This window comes from Neoarius graeffei, chromosome 25, assembly GCF_027579695.1.
Source record: "Neoarius graeffei isolate fNeoGra1 chromosome 25, fNeoGra1.pri, whole genome shotgun sequence".
Lineage (NCBI taxonomy): Eukaryota > Metazoa > Chordata > Actinopteri > Siluriformes > Ariidae > Neoarius > Neoarius graeffei.
In genome coordinates this window covers 7,256,699-7,280,558 of record NC_083593.1, presented here as the reverse complement: position 1 = coordinate 7,280,558, position 23,860 = coordinate 7,256,699, and the positions used below count along the sequence as shown (strand labels likewise).

General features: G+C 42.0%; 1 protein-coding gene across 2 annotated transcripts in view; it reads right to left on the bottom strand.

Annotated features, from left to right (window-relative positions):
• Positions 1-23,860, bottom strand: part of LOC132872966 (WD repeat-containing protein 70) — an 84,694-nt gene that overhangs the window by 49,178 nt on the left and 11,656 nt on the right. Inside the window, exons 3-9 of one of the 2 annotated variants that reach the window (XM_060908104.1) lie at positions 23,707-23,790; positions 20,636-20,723; positions 20,314-20,536; positions 19,370-19,429; positions 18,583-18,716; positions 11,814-11,967; positions 6,859-6,935 (exon numbers count right to left, since the gene is read on the bottom strand). In XM_060908104.1, the coding sequence (XP_060764087.1) occupies positions 6,859-6,935; positions 11,814-11,967; positions 18,583-18,716; positions 19,370-19,429; positions 20,314-20,536; positions 20,636-20,723; positions 23,707-23,790 (820 nt within the window). The remainder of the gene's footprint in view (positions 1-6,858; positions 6,936-11,813; positions 11,968-18,582; positions 18,717-19,369; positions 19,430-20,313; positions 20,537-20,635; positions 20,724-23,706; positions 23,791-23,860) is intronic. The other variant, XM_060908105.1, reaches the window with a different exon arrangement.

The following is a 23,860-nucleotide window of genomic DNA, read 5'->3' as shown; positions in this document are numbered from 1 at the left end:
TTGTTGGATGTGCTGCAGTCATAGCCTAAATTCTGACATTTTGACATTCTTCACTTTATGTTCACCAAAGTCTATATATCATACTTATTTTTGTGTTTGTTAACATAATAGGATGAGTTTAAGGCCTGGGGGTGGGGTTCCAGCCATGGTTGGGGGTGTGGCCATGCAATTGGGGGCGGGGCTTATACCAAAAAGCCCTTTATTACTCTATTACTTTGGTTGTTAATGCGAGCCTTAAATTATTAGGCATACACTCCATTGTCATCCTTGTGTTTACTTCTGCAGGGGCATATGAGGGACACAATTAGCTAATTCAAGCCAACTTGTGTAGCTATCTTGCTAACTCTGTCAATCACACTGCCCCCAAAAGATCACAGCACGCATAAGCTAAGCAGAGAAACTATTTGACTGTAATCATGAAAGAGCAGTGACGTACTCACTGCTCACCAGTGAACTAGACCCATAGTTTCACAACACTGGCTAGCACACCCAACTCTCACCTAGTAAATGCTAGTCACTGATTTTTTTAAGCTAATACATTAAGCTAATAGATTGCTTACTTTAACGATATTGACTGTTGAAATAGTAATGTCCCTGGTTCCCTAGTAAAATTCAGGGCATTGTCCCCGATTATCATCTCAAAAGTCTGTTAACCTTACCCTCACCCCCACTCCAAACCACACTGCTTGTGGACTGAGAGTCATGTGCACTAGCCAGTCCACTGACTAGCACGACTTTTAAAACGTTGGGCAGAAAGGTTTCCTTAAGCTAATACATTAAGCTAATAGATTGCTTATTTTTACGATATTGACTGTTGAAATAGTAATGTTCCTGGTTCCCTAATAAAATTCAGGGCATTGTCCCCGATTCACCCCCACTCCAAACCACACTGCTCTTCCACTGACTAGCACGACTTTTAAAACGTTGGGGAGTAAGGTTTACTTAACATTCTCCTCTGTACTAGCTGGCATCCAGTACATAAGCATATTTTTACAGACACTAAGCAATGGCAAAGGGTTTAGAGGGTTTTTTTTTTCATCTGAACTCTTAGTTCTTTCCTTAAATAGTTTTTGTGTTTTGTGTGTGTGTTTGCATACTGTATGTAATTATTTTACATAATTATTGCTCATTAGTGTGTGTGCATGTGTATGTGTGTGCGTGTGCATGCATGCATGCACGTACATGCTTTATGTACTGTAGTTCTTGTATCAAAATTGTTAATTTTGCAAATTTATGAAAGGGTCAATTACACGTTTGACTAATTTGAATGACAGTAAAGCGTGAATACTGTACAGCCAATTTGGTTAATTGAAAATCAGTATCTTTTGCTATTCTTGTGTGTGCGTGCGCATGCTGTATATGCCATTTTGCATGCTTGATATATTGCATACTGTAGTTTTACATAGTGGATCACTGGTGTGAGTGTATATGCATGCTGTATATAGTTCTACTGCATGCTGTATATAGTTCTTTTACATAGTGGATCACTGGTGTGAATGTATATGCATGCTGTATATATTTCTATTTCATGCTGTATATACAGTAGTTCTTTTACATAGTGGATCACTGGTGTGAGTGTATGCATGCTGTATATAGTTCTATTGCATGCTGTAGTTCTTTTACATAGTGGATCACTGGTGTGAGTGTATACATGCTGTATATAGTTCGTTTACATAGTGGATCATTGGTGTGAGTGTATGCATGCTGTATATAGTTCTTTTACATAGTTATTGGTCATTAGTGTGTGTGTGTGTGTGTGTGTGCATGCTGTATATAGTTCTTTTGCATGCTGTATAGTTCTTACATAGATATTGATCATTATTTTGTATTAACTGTAGAGTTTATGTAATACTTGTATAAAAATCGCTAATTTGGAAAAGTTATGAAAGGGTTAATTAATCCACATTTGATGTATTTGAATGACAAATATAGAGAAAAATGTGAATACCTATCAGATACAGCCAACTTGGTGCATTTAATATCAGTATTTACACTGATATTATTTTTTTTGTATTTTCTTCCATTATTTGGGCATATAGGGCATTAAAGGGTTAATATATTAAATTGCCCAAGGGATATCACCGGGCACCCTCTTAAATCTTGAAGAGCTACCTCAAATCTATAAGATAAAGCAAAAAAAAAAAAAAACTTTAACCAAAAATTCCGGGTCCGACCCCATGGCTCCCGGACTATCTTGACAACCATGCAATATCGTAAACCGCTAACAATATTGCATGCTATCAAACCAAATGAATGAAACCTGCTAAAAGGGAATAGAACACGTGTTTTTATTCCATCAAAAAAAGTGTCGTGTGTATAATATTTCCCGATATTTCACTCCGATGAGGTCACTCCCAGTGTTTTCCCGCTGACTAGACGCGTGTTATCAAAATGGCGAACCGGTTCAAAATTAAAATTCTTTTGTTTAACTTGCGTATATTTTGTGTGTGGAATGTGGCCATATAAAGAACATTACATGGTTGCGTGAAGATATGAAGTTTATCTTCACGCTTTGAAAACATTTTCACTCGTGAATATGTTATCAACTTCATATCTTCACGCAACTGTATAATATCCTCTCTCACACATATATATATATAATTTTTTCCCCTTCCCAGTATTATACAGCATAAAACCAGATTGCTGATTATTGATCAGTCTCTGGGGTTGCTTTTTATGCTTCATCACCAAGCAAGCAGAAGAACACTCACACGTCCATATTCTATAATGACATCTGCATACATGTCAACTTATACGGAATGTCCGTATTTTATACGGATTTGATTCAATAAACGTAGTATACGGGCATATAAATAAAGTTATACGGATTCTTTAAAAAAACTTCAATATTTATTTAGAGCTATAATCAATTCCCACGATGATAAAAGAGCGCATAACATTTACAAACGTACTGTACACCACAGACAGCCAGTAAAGAATCTTATGAAATCGCGCGTTATCTTGTGGTAGCGAGACTTCCTTCCACTTTTGATCATGCGCACACCGTATTGCGAGAATCCCGCCAACCGTGAAGTCATAGACATATAAACAGACGCCGCCTTCTGCGTAGAATCATACGTCATCCTCGCCGCCATATTGGATGTGGCAAAGTGGAGATCAGGCATGAAAATGGGTCAGGGGTTGAAAAGGTGAGAAGGGTGCGCACGCGCGGGGGTGGGGTATTGTCGGGCGACGGGCGTTGGTGGTGCGGAGGAAATACTTCCGGTACACTGATGTATCGCAGTTTGGACGTGAGCAATCAAAGCATGGCTGCCCTTGTTTGCATAATTTATGTCCTTGTGGCAGAGGACACACCTGGCCAATCCCTCTGTCAATTTTCTTAAAGAAATCCCCAACATGAAAGGACACCTCTTGTCCCTTCAGATACCTTGCCCTCCAGCTTAAGCCAGGCCCACTTCCAGCTGCATTTAATGCCTGCATCCAGCTTAACAGCTGCAGCGTCCTCTTCCCCTAACATGCTCATTCTAAGGATAATGTTTGTATTAGTGCAAGTGGTACATCAGCATCAACTGTAAACCACTCTCTACTGTTAGTCCGTGACCTAGAGGGGTTGGTCGTTACCGAAAAAGTGGCAAAGGCTACCATACCTTTTCTGAAAGCTTGGAGTCTCAGCTTTTCAATGATGTATGACGGCCATCTGACAGGAGTAGCTGTTTTGAGTTATCACACATAATGTAAACTAAGGTTGAGAAAATATTGTATATAAATCAAGCAGAACACTGATATTGCCAAAATCTATATTGGACATATTGGAATATTTTATTTTGTTATGTTTGCCGTCCGGTGGTGTAGTGGTTAGCGCTGTCGCCTCACAGCAAGAAGGTCCTGGGTTCGAGCCCCGGGGCCGGCGAGGGCCTTTCTGTGCAGAGTTTGCATGTTCTCCCCGTGTCCGCGTGGGTTTCCTCCCTCCGGGTGCTCCGGTTTCCCCCACAGTCCAAAGACATGCAGGTTAGGTTAACTGGTAACTCTAAATTGACCGTAGGTGTGAATGTGAGTGTGAATGGTTGTCTGTGTCTATGTGTCAGCCCTGTGATGACCTGGCGACTTGTCCAGGGTGTACCCCGCCTTTCGCCCGTAGTCAGCTGGGATAGGCTCCAGCTTGCCTGCGACCCTGTAGAACAGGATAAAGCGGCTAGAGATAATGAGATGAGATGTTTGCCGTCATTTTAAAAGGGGAGACTCTGAGCTTTCATTTAAATCCTTTTGTGAGCATTTTAGATGAGTACAGCCAACCCTGGAGCTCTTCAAACTTTTAATCACACACATTTTCCTTCCATTTCCGCCTAAGTCATCCTTTGTCTTTTAATTCTGTGGCACCAGAAAAACAAAATCCAAACACTGAAATACTGGCATGACCCTGAGGATTCAGAAAACGTACCATTTACCCATATTATCTGATTTGGAGGGGGGATTTTCAGTCTGATAACAGACATGGCGTTTTTTCAAAGACAAAACAGTAGTGTACGATTCTAATTTGTTGACATGTCGAGTTGAAAGTCTGAGGTAAAACATTTTTAGAAAAAGCTGTTATTCGGCATTTTGAGATATTTCAAAGGGTCCTTAATACATGTCCACCACATATAATTCATATCAGGTCCCAACTTTCATGGAATTTACATTACAAAATGAATACAGTGTTCTGCTTGATTTATATGCAATATTTTCTCAACCTTAGTTTACATTATGTGTGATAACTCAAAACTGCTACTCTTGTCAGATGGCCATCATACATCACTGAAAAGCTGAGAATCCAAGCTTTCAGAAAAGGTATGGTAGCCTTTGCCACTTTTTCGGTAACTGTTTCCATATTTTGAGGCCCTGGCTCACGGTCTATTGCCGCTTTTCCACTACAAACGCGGCTGAGTCGGGCTGAGCCGTGCTGTGCTGAGTCGAGCTGAGCGGGGCTGCTGGAGTTGCATTTCGACTACAACCGCGCTGAACCGTGCTGGCTGGAAGTGGGTGGACACATTGGGTGGAGTTAGCGAAAGTGGGTGGACGTCACGTGATGTCGTTAAGCAGCGCAAACAGTGACATCAGTGATCTTTTAAGCGGTAGTCTCACGACCCGAATAGTAAACAATAAACATGGAGGACATGGAGTCGTTAGTGTTGCTGGTCTTGGTGCTGTGGCTTGTTGTCACCGACAACGCCAACAGATACTGGCAAGAGCGTATAGATGAGGCGAGGCGCATAAGGCTTCAGAAATTCTCGTAATTCGTAATTATTCTCCTTCCGGGTTTGCGGTGTTTACAGATCCCAGTGCGCTCGCGGGGCGTGTGTGGGCATGTGAGGACACTCCTCCTCACCAATCAGTGCACAGGGGAGTGTCTGCTCACGCCCCCAGCCTCACTCGGCTCGGTTTGGCTCGCTTCAGCCCCACTCCAAAACGGTGCGAGTTTTAGGGGCTAAGCAGGGCTGGAGCGAGCCGAGTCGTGCTGTTTTTTGGTAGTCGAAACGCGAGCCGTGTCGGGCTGAAGTGAGCTGAAGCGAGCTGAAAAAGGGTAGTGGAAAAGGGCCATAATTTCGCGCTGAAAAAAAATTGACGCCCCGTCTTGTCAATGGATGGAGCCCGGGCAGTAAATGCGAGATGCCCGCTTTCGCTATTTTAGATGGCTCAAAACCATTACGTTTTAATGAATCAATAAATAACAGTGTAAAACAGTGGAGTGTAAAAAAGACCAGAGTTCACAAGTTTTTATTTTGTCACAAAAGGCTTCAAGCATGGGCCAAAGCATAGGCTAACAAGTTTTAGAGTTTACCACTTCACCTTCAGCCTTTTCAGCCCCTCACGTGAATATTATCCTCACACATCCCTGAAATACCAATTACAGAGATAATAGAAAGAAGTTTGTGTTTCTTCTTTTATGTTACCATTCACACCGGATCACACACACAGCGGCTCAGTCCCGAATCGTGGCTTGTGCACTTCACTCGCGCGCTCTGTGAGCTGCGCAGGGCCGGAGTGCGCACCCTCCAGAGGGCACTCGCTGTTCAGGGCGGAGTGATTTGGAGCGCAGGATGCCTGCGGAGCCGAGCGTATCCGTGTATTGGCGTTGCTGTGTGCACGCAAATCGTGTATTGGTGTTGCTGTGTGCACACTAATCGTTTTAAAAACGTTAATCTGATGATCCGCTGATACGGTCTAATGTAAACATGGGCTGAGTCTGATGGAGCACCAAACCTGCAAAATTACATTAAAAGACCTCAATCATATTAAAAAAACAACAACTTTGATTTATTATTTGGTACCAAAATAGGCCATATGAACCCTGAATTACAGCCAGTCAGTGGAAGACTGGGCTAAAAGTGACTGCTCAAGACACTGGTGGTTTCCTTACCTGACAGGACTAGTGATGGTGTTATTAACCAAGACCAAAGGTTAACCAAAATTAGTTCTATTATAGCCTTATAATAGCCATAATGGCTGGATTAATAATAAATATTTCGAGGTTGCATGGCAAGATTCAGTAACTACAAAACCCCGCAGGGAGGCTTAGAGATCCTGAAAATGATCTGGGATTATAAGAGCAAATGGTCTTCAAAAAAAAAAAAAAATCCACCTCACAACATTGTGACGTTCAATAAATCGCCTAGTCCATGTTCAGCGAGGACTCGAACGTACTTTTCGGAGGGCAAAATCTGTCAAAGCCATGAAATTTTTTACCTACACTTAAGATCAGGGTGGTTATATTACTCAAAGTCAGAGAGACCGCCGCCGCCGCAGCAAGCACGTCTCATCTTCATATCCTTAACCAGCTATATTGAGCTGCAGGGCTGGCGCTCCTCAAGGGGCCAATTTCCGTACTCAGATTTCTGCTCATCTTTAAGGATTACTCACCCGTCATTGGAGCAGGTGAGAAACTCCTCTTTGATCTTGGGGTGCCAGCAGCCGCTGTTCAGCATGGCCGTGTGGCCCTGTGGAGGGGAACATGAGACAATCAGGCTGTTATCGGCCACCTCCGTGCCTCAGGCAAAGAGAACGAGGGTTATACTGCATTATGAATGCGTGCAGTAAGGCAATACCAATTACCTGAGTCATGTGAAAATATGCAAAGAGAAACGATTACGAGAAATGAGGGTTAAAAAAGAACTATGGCGTGAACGTATTCCGTGTCAAAGAGCAATTTATTCTTAATCAACACAAAAGACACCCTTGTCAGAAATTCCCATACGCCTTCAAATGTTCCAAGCTGTGTGATCACTCATCTTCAAGTCATTTCCTGTACAGTAAAATTAGTCGTAAAAACAAGCTCCTAATGCAGTTCCTTCTATACAGCACATCACCCAAAACCTCACTTTCGCTTGAACTCTCGAAGCTGCCGTTAACCTCCACGTACATACCCAGAACCTCACTACCAATTTGGCCTGTTATGGAGAAGCAGATCAAACGAACAAGCGCGAGTTCTCCTTACTGTTCCGAACACTGCACGCTAATCACGTCGTTAATGATATGACAAAGCTAATTTCTCCCATACGGAAAGAGAACAGCAAGATAAACAACAGCGCTCGAAGCAGCACAGCTTCGTTTGGATCGCAGGAAGTGTTCTTGCTATGCACATTTGATCCACTCTATCGACAGTGCAGGAGAGCAAATTGTCAGTGGACTAAATAGAAGCAGACAGATGCTGGGATCTATATATTACACACACACACATACAGTGGTGCTTGAAAGTTTGTGAACCCTTTAGAAGAATTTTCTATATTCCTGCATAAATATGACCTAAAACATTATCGGATTTTCACACAAGTCCTAAAAGTAGATAAAGAGAACCCAGTTAAACAAATGAGACAAAAATATTATACTTGGTCATTTATTTATTGAGGAAAATGATCCAATATGACATATCTGTGAGTGGCAAAAGTACATGAACCTTTGCTTTCAGTATCTGGTGTGACCCCCTTGTGCAGCAATAACTGCAACTAAACGTTTGCGGTAACTGTTGATCAGTCCTGCACACCGGCTTGGAGGAATTTTAGCCCGTTCCTCCGTACAGAACAGCTTCAACTCTGGGATGTTGGTGGGTTTCCTCACATGAACTGCTCGCTTCAGGTCCTTCCACAACATTTCCATTGGATTAAGGTCAGGACTTTGACTTGGCCATTCCAAAACATTAACTTGATTCTTCTTTAACCATTCTTTGGTAGAACGACTTGTGTGCTTAGGGTCGTTGTCTTGCTGCATGACCCACCTTCTCTTGATATTCAGTTCATGGACAGATGTCCTGACATTTTCCTTTAGAATTTGCTGGTATAATTCAGAATTCATTGTTCCATCAATGATGGCAAGCCGTCCTGGCCCAGACGCAGCAAAACAGGCCCAAACTATGATACTACCACCACCATGTTTCACAGATGGGATAAGGTTCTTATGCTGGAATGCAATGTTTTCCTTTCTCCAAACATAACGCTTCTCATTTAAACCAAAAAGTCCTATTTTGGTCTCATCTGTCCACAAAACATTTTTCCAATAGCCTTCTGGCTTGTCCACGTGATCTTTAGCAAACTGCAGACGAGCAGCAATGTTCTTTTTGGAGAGCAGTGGCTTTCTCCTTGCAACCCTGCCATGCACACCATTGTTGTTCAGTGTTCTCCTGATGGTGGACTCATGAACATTAACATTAGCCAATGTGAGAGAGGCCTTCAGTTGCTTAGAAGTTACCCTGGGGTCCTTTGTGACCTCGCCGACTATTACACGCCTTGCTCTTGGAGTGATCTTTGTTGGTCGATCACTCCTGGAGAGGGTAACAATGGTCTTGAATTTCCTCCATTTGTACACAATCTGTCTGACTGTGGATTGGTGGAGTCCAAACTCTTTAGAGATGGTTTTGTAACCTTTTCCAGCCTGATGAGCATCAACAACGCTTTTTCTGAGGTCCTCAGAAATCTCCTTCGCTTGTGCCATGATACACTTCCACAAACGTGTTGTGAAGCTCAGACTTTGATAGAGCCCTGTTCTTTAAATAAAACAGGGTGCCCACTCACACCTGATTGTCATCCCATTGATTGAAAACACCTGACTCTAATTTCACCTTCAAATTAACTGCTCATCCTAAAGGTTCACATACTTTTGCCACTCACAGATATGTAATATTGGATCATTTTCCTCAATAAATAAATGACCGAGTATAATATTTTTGTCTCATTTGTTTAACTGGGTTCTCTTTATCTACTTTTAGGACTTGTGTGAAAATCTGATGATGTTTTAGGTCATTTATGCAGAAATATAGAAAATTCTAAAGGGTTCACAAACTTTCAAGCACCACTGTATACACACAGAGCAAAACATGCCGTGCACTCCGCAAGGAGAAACAGCTAAATTACAAACAGAAGCAGGAAGAAGTGTCACTCTAGATTTTAGGAAATCTGTGTGTGTGTGTAAAGAGAGAAGATCCGTGAATGCTTTGTGGATACAGTACATTATCCTGGGTCACCTTCACTGGGCCACCGCTCACACACAAAACTACTTGCAAATTGGAGGCCAATGGAGCAGCACAGTAATTCTACCACTTGGTTATAAAGAGGCATGTCGATTCACCCGTGTGTGTGTGTGTGTGTGTGTGTGTGTGTGTGTGTGTGTGTGTGTGTGTGTGAGCGAGAGAGAGAACCAAGATAAAGCGAGCTGACCAGGTGCATGATTTAGTGACCCTTCCACTCACTGATGCAGGAATTTCAACCGTACTTCACCGAGACTTCAACAAACAGTCTGCAGATGAAGGAAACAAACGACAGGACGCACCCAGAAACTATCCAGGTCACTGCTCTGAGAAAAATCGCTGAAAAAGAACCTCTTTGAAATCCACACATGCAAAATTTAAAAAAAAAAGACAAACTTTCCAGATCATTGGCAAATACACACACACACACACACACACACACACACACACACACACACACACACACACACACACACAGCACTTTTTTTTTTTTAAATTCGGCTTAAAATAAATCAGCAATTATCTGGAAACCAAAAATCCTTGAACCAAAAACTCTCAAGTTTATATTTACGTTTAAGGGATGGTGATTTTAAGTGCGAGTCTGCCATAGAGGGAAAAAAAAGTGGATATAAATTAAAAAAATATATATAGGATTGGATATAAAAAATAAAGTCTTAGGCATGTCAAAAGAAAATATGAAGGAAATACGCTTTTAAAAAAAATTAATGACAAGGTTTCAATATCTCAAACTGATTTAAACACAGTTGCAGGAAAATAAAACATCACTTAATTTTTAATAAAGCTTTTATAGGTGATAAAAGCTTTATTAAAAATTTATATATTTCTTCATAACGTCGATGACTTTAGTATTAATCTACAATTCAGAACATTTTAGAATAATGAAAAACCATACACACACACACGACATACCATACACCAATCAGCTATAACATTATCACTACGTTCACACTGCAGGCTGAAGTGACTCAAATCCGATTTTTTCACCCATATGTGACCTGTATCCGATCTTTTATTGACAATATGAACGACACAGATCCGATTTTTTCAAATCCGACCCAGGCCGTTTGGATATGTGGTCCTAATTCCGATTCCTATCCGATCTTTTCATATGCGACTTCAGTCTGAACCGCCAGGTCGCATTTATCCGACTTACACGTCATCAACAAGCCACAAACGTCACTATTCTGCGCTGAAGTAGGCGGCGGGTCTCTCAAGAAAAGTTACAACAACATGGCTTTGATGTTCCTTTGAACGGAGGTGGCAGTCACTACCCTGCAGAACGCCTGAGCCAAAACCCTTGCCCTCTTCCTTCTCAACCTCCTCCTTAACATCAGGCTATTGTGCATGTTCTGGCTCCATCGCAACAACAACTGCATCATCGCCAGGTACTCCATGCTGGCTACTGTCATACACAGGAAACTTTAGGTTACTTCCGTAAACACTGGCCATGCTCACTGCGTGTGACGTCGTCGTATCCTGCAGCGCGCATGCGGAACACTTTTAGGTCGCTTTTCGTTCATACCGAGGATCACATACAAGTCGCATATATTTGTTAATGTGAACGACCTCACAAAAAAATCGGATTTCACAAAAAAAAAAAAAATCGGAATTGAGCATTAAGCCTTGCAGTGTGAACGCAGTGTAGGACCACTGACAGGTGAAGTGAATTACATCATCTCATTACAGTGCCATCTGTCAAGGGGTGCGATATATTAGACAGCAAGAGAATACTCAATTCTTGAAGTTGACGTATTAGAAGCAGGAAAAATGGGCAAGCGTAAAGATCTGAGCGACTTTGACAAGGGCCAAATTGCGATGGCGAGACGACTGGGTCTGAGCATCTCCAAAATGGCACATGTTGTGGGGTGTTCCCAGTATGCAGTGGTTAGTACCGAACAAAAGTGGTCCAAGGAAGGACAACCGGTGAACCGGTGACAGAGTCCTGGGTGTCGAAGGCTCATTGATTCACATGGGGCACGAAGGCTAGCCCATATAGTCCAATCCCAGTGTAGCTACTGTAGCACAAACTGCTGAAAAAGTTAATGCTGGCTAAAACAGAAAGGTGTCAGCATTCACTTTTTCAGCAGTTTGCCCATTTTTCCTTCTTCCAACAAGAGAACTGACTGTTCTCTTGCTGCCTAATATATCGCACACCTTAAAAGGTGCCGTTGTAATGAGATAATCAATGTTAGTCACGCCACCTGTCAGTGGTCAAAATGTTATGGCTGATCAGTATCTTATACAAAATAATGATATAATTTTGTTTTCAAGAAAAATGGCCAAATGAAGGTCTATTACACACATCTATAGTCACTGACGGGACAGAAAGGAACTATACCTTGGTATTGGCCATGTCCACAATATACTGGTCCCCTTTGATGCACTCTAGGACTTGGAAGCCGTCCCGATCCAGGACCTTGGCTTGGGCGTTTCCTGCCACCACCAGGATCACATCACCGGTTACGCTATACTGTAAGGATTTGATTTGGTGACTGAAAGGAAAGAAGACAAAAATGATATTAAACACGTATAGACCCCTTTCACTGACGTCACCCGAAACCGGAAGTAAACAGACCCTGCGCCATTTTGGAAGACCAACAAACTCGTGATAAGGGGATAATAACGGCAGCGGTATGTGAACCCACGAGAATAAAGTGGAGTGGCAAACGACTTAAACAAACAAATCTGAGCTGTTTTATTTATGATTTATTGGCCCAACCGTAGACTTGAAAGAAACCTGTGTGAGACTTGGCAAAAAACTGTGGATATAATGGATAAGTCTGTGCATGATCTGCGGACACTTTGAGGTAAGCAAACGCAAGAAATTCAGATTTAAAACATGCTAAATTGGCCCCAAGTTGATAACTGGATGAGGAGCAAGCCTCCCAGACTTCTACAATTTAATAATAATAATAATTTAGGATGGTTTGGGGCTTGCTCGCTGCTGCCAGGTTGGTTGTTGAGTAGCCTGACTGTTTTTTTTTTTTCTTGCGTGTGGTATCATTGTTGACGCGAGGTTGTTTTTTGAACATGCCAATGCGGACACGATTTCCCCTGATGAGTTATGACTTCAGACGTGATGCGTGTGTGGAGGTGTGGAGTCCGCGTGATATGTGCGTAAGATAGGCTTCTCATGTGTTTGGAGATCCGCGCTCCGAGACAAGCACAAGCGCACACACCCCCAAGGGAAAAAAAAGGGGCCCTCCGAAAATATCGGCATAGTTCGAACACTGAGTGTAGGCTAGGGCTTTGACCTTGGCCCAAAAATCATATTCGAAGTTCGTTTGGAAATTAATCTAGACATTCGAATAGTATTCGAACTTTTATTAATTATATTATTCTTAAATGCCTCACTAACACCTCGGCATCAAAATTAAATATGATATTCAGTCCACCAGGGGGCAGTGTTCAGTCAATGTCAATAAGATTACGTGCAGGAAATATGAAATATTCAGGCGTGTTTTTACAACCACTACTAATGAAACGTGCAGTGTCGTAGTATACCGGCTGACACTTTTAACGTTACATAATCCACAAACTTCGTCGTTTGTCCGTTGCCTTTGTGTGAAACGCTGTTCCTTCGGTTTCCTGGTTGCTTGTACTGATGAAAGCCTCTAAACTGTAGCCTCACTGACAATCAAAGGGGAATGTTTACAAAATGAGCAGGTACTGCTAGGCCTACACCTAATCTGTGAGTTTATAACACTGCCGTTCCGAGCCCATTCGTGTTGGCTTTTGAGAATGTTTGTTTTGAATGAGACCGGTGTCAGCTGTCATGTCACTGCTTCCTGCTCGCGTCTCTGATTCACAATTCAAACAAACACGGACACGATATGTTATAAGATCACAGATTAGTTTTACGTGCTCACTTCGTTAACTTATGAACTTCATGGTATGTAAATTCCACCATGTGTAGGCTAAATTAATTTAGGCCTATAGGCTACTTGCGCAAGTAAGCTAATAATTTATTTTTATTTTTTTTTAGCAACTATCCAAAGTTGACAAAAATAACAGCACATGAAAGCATTACTGCGCAGTGTCGCATAGTCTACGTTAGTAATTTCATTTATGTTATAACATCAGGTGTACAAAAACCAACCAAATATCTGCAGAAAAAAAAACAAACACCGATATTTTCAGAAGAAAAAGTCACATTTTATATTGCATTTAATCACATCAGCAGTTACATTACACTTCATTTATTGTAGGCCTATGTTGTACTTAATAAAGTCAGACTCTGTCCAATCTCGCAAAAATGACTGACTTCTGATGAGGAAATGAAAAATATTAGAGTTAATATTAGGAATTAGAGTGTCTATCTTCACCTGCCGGCGTATCACAGACCCCTCTCGCAGCCCCCTCTCACCTTCTAGCGTTCCCGCGTGCAATGTCTTCAAGTGGGCCCTCAAGTTTGAAGTTGTTGATTGATAGGCCAATTTGTTTCCACATATTTTACAGGTAACCTTTTTTTTAATCGCATTCTCCATCTTTTTTTTCGAATCCAAAATAGCACCACGCATCACTTTTTAAATTCTCCGGAGTGCAAATCTCCAACGTGCTAGCATCAGACTCCATTGTTCAATGCCTGCCAGCTTGACGCTAATGTCTACAGGTGCCCAGATAAGACAAAAGACAATGACCTTCGCGATTCACATAAATTCCACAGACGTTAAAAAAAAAAAAAACCTGCGACCTGAACTGAAAACGTTTACAACCACATTCACAAAAATAAAAGAATTATGCCTAATGATACCATATACAGGTTCGAATATTTAGAGCTGCCTAATATTCGTTCGAACATCACTTTTTTTTCACAACATTCGAATTGTATTCGAATATCGAAGTTCGAAGTCAAAGCCCTAGTGTAGGCACTGGGTGTAAACAACAAATAGTTTACAATGTCTGGGTAGCAAACAGATGGCAGAATTGGTGTCAGGTCCTCCTTATGTTTCCATTCTCCCTTGCCGCGAGTCTTATCATATGGGTCAAACCCATCAATCACAGTCAGTTTCTCCACATACCGTGCCCTTTCTGCAGCTGGTAATGTACTCACATAACCCGAATTATCATCCATCGTGTCACTTTACTTTCGCTCGTACTTTGTTTTATATTGTGAGTGCATGTACTTGGTCTTCCAATATGGCGCCTAACAAAATCTCGCGGCGCGGTGACGTCATGTGAAAGGGGTCTATACATTGGTTATATTCACCAAGTCATGCTTGGTTCCTTTGGGTTAAAGGTCAGTTGATCGGAGCGACAGATGTGTAGCGAGACATGGCGACTACGTTCTGAACGGCGACGGGCCACACGCTCTTTTTGTACAGGAAACTCAGGAGGTTTCATCTGTCTGACTCCATAGTCTAAGGCATCTGCCAGTTGTGCAAGACTTCCGGCCTCGCAGCTTGTTACATAACTTCTAATCGTGAAAAGATGGCTGTAAAAAAATAAAATAAAATGCCAACAAAAGACATTATTACTTATGGTAGCCATGGCGATCTGAAATACAATACCAGCTGAATGTGTAAGATGTTTTTTTTTTTTTTTGGTTTTCATTTGTACAGAGGCTTTGGACTTAAAAAAGCAAATCAAAAAAGGTCAAGGAAAAAAAAAGAACAACTCAAAGTCCAACTGTACACCCCAGGGGTATGATGATAAAACAATTCCAGTCCATCCACTTATTTCGTGCAGACCTGTTTCTGGATTTAGTCAACGTAAAAAAATTCAGCAGGGCCGTTTGGAAAGCTGAAATGCATTAGACATAGTCACTACGACATGCAACGGAATTAGCTCGGAGGATATGTCAAAGCCTGACTGAGACTCATGTACAGGAGCGTTACTCGACAGTTATTCACAGCCTTTATAGTCTCCACATGAGCAATATTTATTTTTTTTTTTATAGCTGCAAAGCCAGGAGCTTATTAGAGGGGGAACGGCACTGTGAGCTGATGAGCTGTTTAATGTGCCGTAGTACTGCTTCCTTCTCTTCGTACACAGGAAAGCCCGCTCTAGCTCAGCCAACTGGCTTTCGAGATCTCGAGACTCCTGATTTTCGAAAAACACACACACTATTTAGAAGGCTGAGACATATCAACACTCAAACCCTGCCCTGCCCTACTGCGCTGCATCTGGTCCCAGTTAGCCCAGGCAGAGTCACACTTTGAGATCACAATTTTTCCCGTTCTGATGTTTGAAGTGAACATGAACTGAAGCACTTGATTTGTATCTGTATGATTCGATGCATTCCTGAGGTCGAAAACACAACACTGAATAAGACGCAGAGGGTCAGACAAAGCTGGAATTTAGCAACCAATACCAGCCCTTATGTCCAAAACCCAATAGGAACTTGTTCTTGATTCTAAGACTCGTGTTCTTCGCAAGAGTGGAACCCAATGTGCTTTTCTGCTCACCACGGTTGTAAAGAGCGATTATACGAGTTACTATATCCTTCCTGGCGGCAAAAAAAAAAAGTTCGAACCAATCTGGCCGTTTTCCTCTGACCTCTCTTCTCAACAAGGCGTTTTCACTCACAGAACTGTTTTTTGTTTTGCGCGCCGTTCTGTGTAAACTCTACAGACTGTTGTGTGTGAAAACCCCAGGAGATCAGCAGTTTCGGAAATACTCAAACCCAACCGGTCCATCTGGCTCAAACCAACACCCATGCCACAGTGAAAGAAAGCCATACTTTGAGATCACGATTTTTCCCGTTCTGATGTTTGAACATCGTGAACGTTAACTGAAGCTCTTGATTTGTACCCGAGTGATTTGATGCATTGGGCTGCTGTCAAGGAATCGGCTGATTAGAGAACTGCATCAGACACGCAGCAGGTGGATGGATGGATGGATGGATGGATGGATGGGCCTAATAAAGTGGCTGGTGAGTGTATCAACACTGCACAATTGTTGTCAACTTGGAGTTACGCAATCGGCTCATCAGTGTCTATTATTAATAGCAGATGTTCAGTTCAAGGCTAATATCAGACAGGTGTTTATTACTGACTTTATGAATTATTTAGGTTCCTACGAGTCTATTTACTTACTTGATGCCCACTTCCTTGCTTCTTTAGCTATTTACAAACATACCTGCATACTTGTATACACACACACACAGTGGGGCAAAAAAGTATTTAGTCAGTCACCAATTGTGCAAGTTCTCCCACTTAAAAAGATGAGAGAGGCCTGTAATTTTCATCATAGGTACACTTCAACTATGAGAGACAGAATGCGAAAAAAAAAATCCAGAAAATCAAATTGTCTGATTTTTAAAGAATTTATTTGCAAATTATGGTGGAAAATAAGTATTTGGTCAATAACAAAAGTTCATCTCAATACTTTGTTATATACCCTTTGTTGGCAATGACAGAGGTCAAACGTTTTCTGTAAGTCTTCACAAGGTTTTCACACACTGTTGCTGGTATTTTGGCCCATTCCTCCATGCAGATCTCCTCTAGAGCAGTGATGTTTTGGGGCTGTCGCTGGGCAACATGGACTTTCAACTCCCTCCAAAGATTTTCTATGGGGTTGAGATCTGGAGACTGGCTAGGCCACTCCACGACCTTGAAATGCTTCTTACGAAGCCACTCCTTCATTGCCCGGGTGGTGTGTTTGGGATCATTGTCATGCTGAAAGACCCAGCCACGTTTCATCTTCAATGCCCTTGCTGATGGAAGGAGGTTTTCACTCAATCTCACGATACATGGCCCCATTCATTCTTTCCTTTACACGGATCAGTCGTCCTGGTCCCTTTGCAGAAAAACAGCCCCAAAGCATGATGTTTCCACCCCCATGCTTCACAGTAGGTATGGTGTTCTTTGGATGCAACTCAGCATTCTTTCTCCTCCAAACACGACAAGTTGAGTTTTTACCAAAAAGTTCTATTTTGGTTTCGTCTGACCATATGACATTCTCCCAATCCTCTTCTGGATCATCCAAATGCTCTCTAGCAAACTTCAGACGGGCCTGGACATGTACTGGCTTAAGCAGGGGGACACGTCTGGCACTGCAGGATTTGAGTCCCTGGCGGCGTAGTGTGTTACTGATGGTAGCCTTTGTTACTTTGGTCCCAGCTCTCTGCAGGTCATTCACTAGGTCCCCCCGTGCGGTTCTGGGATTTTTGCTCACCGTTCTTGTGATCATTTTGACCCCACGGGGTGAGATCTTGCGTGGAGCCCCAGATCGAGGGAGATTATCAGTGGTCTTGTATGTCTTCCATTTTCTAATAATTGCTCCCACAGTTGAGTTCTTCACACCAAGCTGCTTACCTATTGCAGATTCAGTCTTCCCAGCCTGGTGCAGGTCTACAATTTTGTTTCTGGTGTCCTTTGACAGCTCTTTGGTCTTGGCCATAGTGGAGTTTGGAGTGTGACTGTTTGAGGTTGTGGACAGGTGTCTTTTATACTGATAACGAGTTCAAACAGGTGCCATTAATACAGGTAACGAGTGGAGGACAGAGGAGCCTCTTAAAGAAGAAGTTGTTACAGGTCTGTGAGAGCCAGAAATCTTGCTGGTTTGTAGGTGACCAAATACTTATTTTACAGAGGAATTTACCAATTAATTCATTAAAAATCCTACAATGTGATTTCCTGGATTCTTTCCCCCCCCATTCTGTCTCTCGTAGTTGAAGTGTACCTATGATGAAAATTACAGGCCTCTCTCATCTTTTTAAGTGGGAGAACTTGCACAATTGGTGGCTGACTCAATACTTTTTTGCCCCACTGTGTATACATTTGTGCGCTTACACAAATACTGGCCTACTTACGTATTTACGTGCCTGCTTTCTTTCTTTCTTTCTTATTTACGTCCCTACTTCCTGCTTTGCCCTCCTTGCTCACATAATTCTTTGACCACTTCTTTACCGATTTGCATTTTATATACTTCCTTACTTGCCTTCCTGCTTAGTTACTTGCTCACCTATGAACGACTTACTTGCCTACTTTAACTGCTTTTTTTTAATCTGTTTTCTTTCCCTGCTCATATACGTGTGTATATACATATTTACCTGCTTACCATCTTTGTCCTGACCATCACCATTAAAGCAGTGGTGTTATTTTAATTCACGGGATTATCCATCTAATAAGGCGAAAAATCTTTATTACAGTCACCGTTCTCACCATTCACAGGGCTGGAGGGACCTGAAGGCCTGCAGCGCCGCATCCATCCCGGCAAAGTCCCAGAACTTGATGTCGAAATCATAGCCGCCGGTGACCAGACGAGCGCCAGAGGGGTCGAGACCCAGCGCTGAGACCTGCACCACAACACCAAGAGGAAGAACTGTGAACGTGTTATTCATCTGTAGTGAACAAAGTTTCACAGAATCACCCAAAGCTGAGAAGATACCTCACGTCTGCTTTTTTTTTTCCTTGACAGAAAAAAAATTCGCCACCTGCCAAAACCCTTTCTCAAGAGGACAATAAGGACTTTATTAGAAATGTAGAATATAAAGTATGGACCAAGAAAGAGAGAAGAAAAAAAGAGAAAAAGACGAGGAAGAATCCAACCAAAAAAAAAAAATCAAAAATAAGGAGGAGAAGGAGCGAAATTAGTATGTACATCAACAAATCAGATTTTTTTTTTTTTCAGATTTTTAAACAACCAGGCTGATGAGTTTTCGAACCCCGAACAAACCTGCTCTGTAAAAGCCCTGGTATTTTTCTAGTGTTTTGACAAGGATTAATTTCGACTTGCTAAGACTGTGTGTGGCTCAGACACTCCGCTAAATCCAACCGAGGAGCTTTTACAAGCCTGCTGAAGGAATCTATTAGGCGGGAAAACCAACAGCAGCAAAGTGTAGATCACGTTACATCATCCAGCTTTATTACATTTACAGGCTTTACAAACTAACAGAGAGAGAGAGAGAGAGAGAGAGAGAGAGAGGAGAGAAAGGTCAGAACAACTTACTGTCTTTGTACCATGCTGAAGCGTGATCTCATGAGTGTCTGGAATCTTCTTTACTGGGTCCTGGAGTGAGGGGAGAGAGAGAGAGATGAAAGAAATGAAAGAGATTTATACCATAAGTCAACTATCAGGAAGTGACAAAAAGAAAATTAGAAATTCTCTGTACTGCAGGGTTTAAAATTTTTTTTTTTTTTTAATGAGATATATTATTACTTCCTTCTCAGAAATTATTGCATTTAGTTGTCATGCACCTGTGATTGTTTACGGCCCAAATCATGCCACCTAAGTCACCAGTAAAGGTCACTGCCCCCTGTAACTTCACTTTCATTGCATTGAGGCATCATGAGGTGGGACAGATTTGACCGTCACACAAAACTGAACGAGCACAAGTGGCATGAAGTGGTTATGTCAAAAAAAAAAAAAACCCGTGCGGTGCTGGGAAACACATCTGTGCACTCTTTTTATATTTAGGCATCACACAGGAGTGTGTAATACAGTCATATACAGTAACACACACACGCACGCACGTAATAGTGATTAAACGTCATTATAGGGAAGGGAACCGTTCCAGTGATCCAGTCCTATCGAGCTTGTCGTCACAGGATACTAATTATTATTATTATTACTGCATATTAATCACGACTCATCAGTCCGACAAACAGAACTTGTGAAATCAAAAAACTTGTCATGATGGGAATGTACTGCCCCCTAGTGTAAACATCACGCTGTTGCAAAAAAAAAAAAATTCCAAAAGTAAGCAAATACAAATTTGTACAGCATTCCAGATTTAATATAGGGGTTGATGACACGTTGTAAATAATACGATTTGATTACCTTTACAGGATTTAAGCTTTCACTTAAAGAGCGCGATGATGAATAAAACGCATGCATACGCACATTTCCTCCAAAGTATCTACAACTTGACGAGACTGAAAACCAACACCTACGTCGTCGTCGTCCTCCTCCTCCTCCTCCTCCATGGTGTCATCATTATCATCGTCGCTGTCATCATCGCCATCATCTGTAGCGCGTTTGAAGCCTGGTGGAAGCGGCGGCCCAATCGAATCATCATCATCATCATCATCATCATCATCAGCCTGGGCAGAGAGAGCAGGAGGAGCAGGACCAATGAGCTCAGAGTCGCTGCTGTCGTCACTCTCCTTCTGCCTGCTTAGGACAAAAGATCAATATATGAACTCTCACAGTCATGTGGATGAAGGTCGGACTTTAGAAAGCAGCTTGCACATCCCAGAACAGATTTCGAGTCACCTAGAAGTAGAAGCAGACTTTGTCTGTTTTTGGCTGGAGGCAGCACTACGACCGGTACTCCGGGACTCCTGCTGCTGGTAACGCTCTTCTGCTCAAACACACAATGGTTTTATTGGTGGTTATCTGTCCAAAACGACTCAAAAAAAAAAAAGGGTCAGACCTCTAACCTAATCACTAAACTACTTACTTTTAAGTATTTAGTACACTTAAAACCAACATTTAGGACTATTTAGTGACGTAACACTAATTCACATACGCAGTCAATCTTGTTTTATTGTAGAATTCATTGGCCATTCTATAGACCCCTTCGCATGTTTGTAAACAAACCGACCGTTGCTAGGATGCGCGCGGCAGCCTGGACTCAGAAACAATGGCGCTGCCCATAGACCGGCATTATGAGCTGTCAGATTATGCAAAACAATTGTCGTTACAAGATCGAGAATGCTACATAAATAAGTTAACTAGTGCTGTCAAAAATGTTGCGTTATTAACGCGTTAACTTGACTCAATTTTAACGGCGATAATTTTTTTATCGCGAGATTAACGCTCTGTGACATGATGTAGGTTTTTCATAAGCTTTTGAAACTGCCAGGAACTTGGAACAGATACTTTGCTTAGAAAAACGATAGCAGCTAGACTGTAATGCCACGCCCCGCACAGCCAGAGTCCTCTGCCCTCCCCCGAAGAGCCACGGTGCTCGGCTTAGGTTTCGTTTTCCCATCGGCGGCTCCAGCCCCACTTTGCAGTGGCTGTGACGTGTTATACTCTGCAATTAAAAAAACAAAAACAAAACACTTGTACAACCAGTGTTCGAACTATGCCGATATTTTCAGGGGGTCCCTTTTTTTCCCTTGGGGGGGTGCTTGCGCTTGTCTCAGAGCGCGGATCTCCATCGCGCGCTCACTTCGGATATGCAAATGCTTCCCGTTACACACGATTGCTATGTCAATAAACATCATTTTGCCAATATTTTAGAGACCCCCCAACATTTCCCAAATCATGTTTTCAAGGGATCTCATGTCTGTTTCAGGGGATCTCGGATCCCCCGAGTACCCCCGTAGTTCAAACGGTGAGCAAGCCCATTCACTTTTTTATGCTGATAAGAGAATTACAATGGTTTTTCATGTGACAAAAATGTGCGATTAAATTGCGATTAATCGCGAGTTAACTATGACAGTCGCGACATTAATCGTGATTAAATATTTTAATCGCTTGACAGCACTAAAGTTAACTCTAACAAGTGGGCATCGCCTGCCGGATCCGTATTTAATTAAAGAGTGGACGGACGATGTTAGTAAGTTCCCTGGTATACAATGGCCAGATATATACTCGTACCTTATTGACAAGACTTCAGTGTACACCCACGAAAAACCGTGCCTACAAGTCTTTAGATCAGGGGTGGGCAATTATTTTTTCCATGGGGCCACATGAGAAACAGGAAATTTTATGGCGGGCCGGACCAAAAGGCTGAACTAAATTCTGCATAATATTAATTGTATTTCTTTATATAAAGCAATAAATATCATTGTTTTTACAAGCTGCTAAGACTGGTAAGAGTATGGAAAAAACGAGGTTGCCTTACAAAAAATGTCGTTTATTCAATCAAATTTCCCAAAACAATGGTTAACAAAATGTGAACGTTTGTACCATTTTTTTTTCAGTCACATTCAGCCCAAAACACAATAAAGAGATCACAATATTGTCTTTCTACTCCAAATATCAAACAAGATACATCATATTATAATAACGATGCCCACATTTCTAGTCTAATCACCTCATTTGGTGTTTTTTATTTGTTCAGTGAGAGAAATCTAGTCTCTGTTGGTCTTTAACGAGTGCATCAGAGTCAGGTTGAATGTCTGAGGTGGAGATGCGAAGCACAGCTGACAGATGATCATCAGTCGATTCGGTGTAGGAATCAGATCTACAGATCGGCTCGGGCTCCGGCGCCTGCTGGTGACGTCACACTATGTGATTGGCTGGACCGTTTGAAGGATGACGTACAAGTTTGTGGTTGGTCTGGACAAATTACGGAAGTACAGTAGTTATCGCGGGATTAGGTTTCGTGGGATTTCATGTCACGTTCATGTCGCGCGCATTGCGTTTTTGTTGAACACAACTTCAAAATAAAAGCAATGCACATTCAGTCCATGCATGAGGTAAAATTAGAAAATACGTTTATTTTGTAATTTCTAATTAACCTTACGCGGGCCGGTCAGAATGAACCAAAGGGCCGGATGCGGCCCACGGGCCGGAAAATGCCCAGGTCTGCTTTAGACGCATATGATTATGTTATGTGCGGGCATGTACAGAACTTGTTTTACACTGAAACTGATGAAAACTTCTGTGTTCTGAAGTCAAAAATCTTACCAAGTCAGCGTCAAGGTCAGAAGGTTGCTATGTATGAAGCCTGGGTGGTTTACAACAAGCTGCAAGGCTACGTTTTGACAGCCAATTGCACATGTATGGCAGGGTAAGTAATCTCCTACAAACAAAACTGCATGCAAAGCTAAGTTAACATGCTAACGATATTCATTACATTGTGTAACTATGACCCAGCTAACCAGACAAACGTTACCAAAGTATTTTGCTACATCAATAAACGAAGACTAGAAAGAATAAAAAAGAAAGATTTAATAAATAGCCTGATCTTACCTGTGATGAAGTGGGCGCTGCAAACCCGCGCATTTTTGATGGTGCTTTCATCCCAGTCTACACGTTTGATGGCTTGTAGTCATAGACGTCGGCGATTTTTTTGGAATGGGTGAGATCCTGCTGGAATTCTGTACATTTTAACCCCATCACTGCTACGATTCTGACACCCGACAACACAACAACTAGGCATTTCATCCAAATATTTCTTCTCGTCTCTACCGTCGCTGAGTCTTTTTTGGGTCCAGGTTGCGCGCGCAATTTCCTCTTGCGTATGAATGACGTTTACTGCGAAGGGGTCTATTGTCTATATTTATTTGCACTGTATACGACTAGGAACTAGATTTCATCCCGAACATCACATTTGCCTGTGAGGACAATAAAGCCTCCGACACTTCAGGTCTAGAATCAAAACCAACCTAAAACCCGCTGACTTCTTTCGATGGCCGTCCTCCGAGTCTGCTCAAAAATAGCGTCCAGGTCGAACGTCCGAGCTTTTCGACCTGTTCACATGTGATATACAGATTTTACATTTCAAACAGAAAAGGAAATCATTTAAAAAAAAAAAAAGGG